Below are 993 nucleotides of genomic sequence, written 5' to 3'. Positions count from 1 at the left end.
AGTAATAAGAGCATTAGTCAGACAATATCAAAATAATTTATAATTTTAGCTAATTATTGTTGCATCAAAATAATAAATTTTACACATAATTGCTGCATCCGATAAATATTATTAAAAAACAAGAAAGATGCGTATCGATATTTTTCACTCTAATATCACTCTTTTAGTTAATGGGGTATTTTGACTTGCGATACAAAAGTAGGATATTTCTTAAAGATACTATACTTTCAATCATTTTCTTAAGAGAGGAAAGATACAGGCAGATTAATGCCACTTACCGCATCGCACTCTCAATCACAGTTAATAATTCCAAACACTGCAATAATCACGGCAGGATAACGAACATTAATGTACAAGAATAAATAATTCACACTATTGCAGAAAATACTTGACACGCGTCGCCGGGCGTTCAACTCTCCTGGCCACGACCGAGATTCGGACGCACCATGCTATACACGCGTTTACATTGAACGGAAGTCGCGTTTCTTCTCTCGTCTTTGTGACAAAACGCACGACACACGGAACGTTTTACGTGGATGGCGCCTTACAGAAGACTGGACCGGCGTCACGCGCATTCGCACCTCTATATGATAGTATAAGAGAGTCGCAGGAGGTCTTCTCCTCTTCTGAAGATCGTGCATACCTCACAAGAGTAGCCACCACGAGAGGGGCCTTCTGCCTCACCTGTAGTCAGATCAGGTTTAAACGCACGCACAATGACGATGACGTAAAATTGTAAAATATTCACAGATTTTTTTCTCTTTTCTACAGAATTCTCAAGATGCCCCACCTGAATCTGTTACTCAGCTCGTAACCAATAACTATGTGCTCCGTTTTCTCCGAAATTGAATTCGTCAGTGGACTTCCCACTTGCTATCCGAAGTACTCGCTGATCAATGTACACGTATGCCCAATTAGTTATATGTAGATACGGCGGAATGAAGATCGGTATATCCCCGATAATTACATCTTCTAATAAAAAATTAATAGAGA

The 993-nt window shown here is 39.3% G+C and overlaps 1 protein-coding gene across 1 annotated transcript in view; it reads right to left on the bottom strand.

Annotated features, from left to right (window-relative positions):
- LOC108748742 (laccase-1-like) overlaps positions 1-647 on the bottom strand; it is a 9105-nt gene extending 8458 nt beyond the window's left edge. Inside the window, exon 1 of the mRNA XM_018487050.1 lies at positions 279-647. Coding sequence (XP_018342552.1) covers positions 279-283 — 5 coding nt within the window. The 5' untranslated portion in view covers positions 284-647. The remainder of the gene's footprint in view (positions 1-278) is intronic.
- Positions 648-993: the final 346 nt, after the last annotated feature.

The sequence above is a fragment of the Trachymyrmex septentrionalis genome, unplaced genomic scaffold (genome assembly GCF_001594115.1).
Source record: "Trachymyrmex septentrionalis isolate Tsep2-gDNA-1 unplaced genomic scaffold, Tsep1.0 scaffold24, whole genome shotgun sequence".
In the NCBI taxonomy this organism is placed as follows: domain Eukaryota; kingdom Metazoa; phylum Arthropoda; class Insecta; order Hymenoptera; family Formicidae; genus Trachymyrmex; species Trachymyrmex septentrionalis.
The sequence above is the reverse complement of the archived record's forward strand: the minus strand, read 5'-3'. Positions and strand labels throughout refer to the sequence as shown.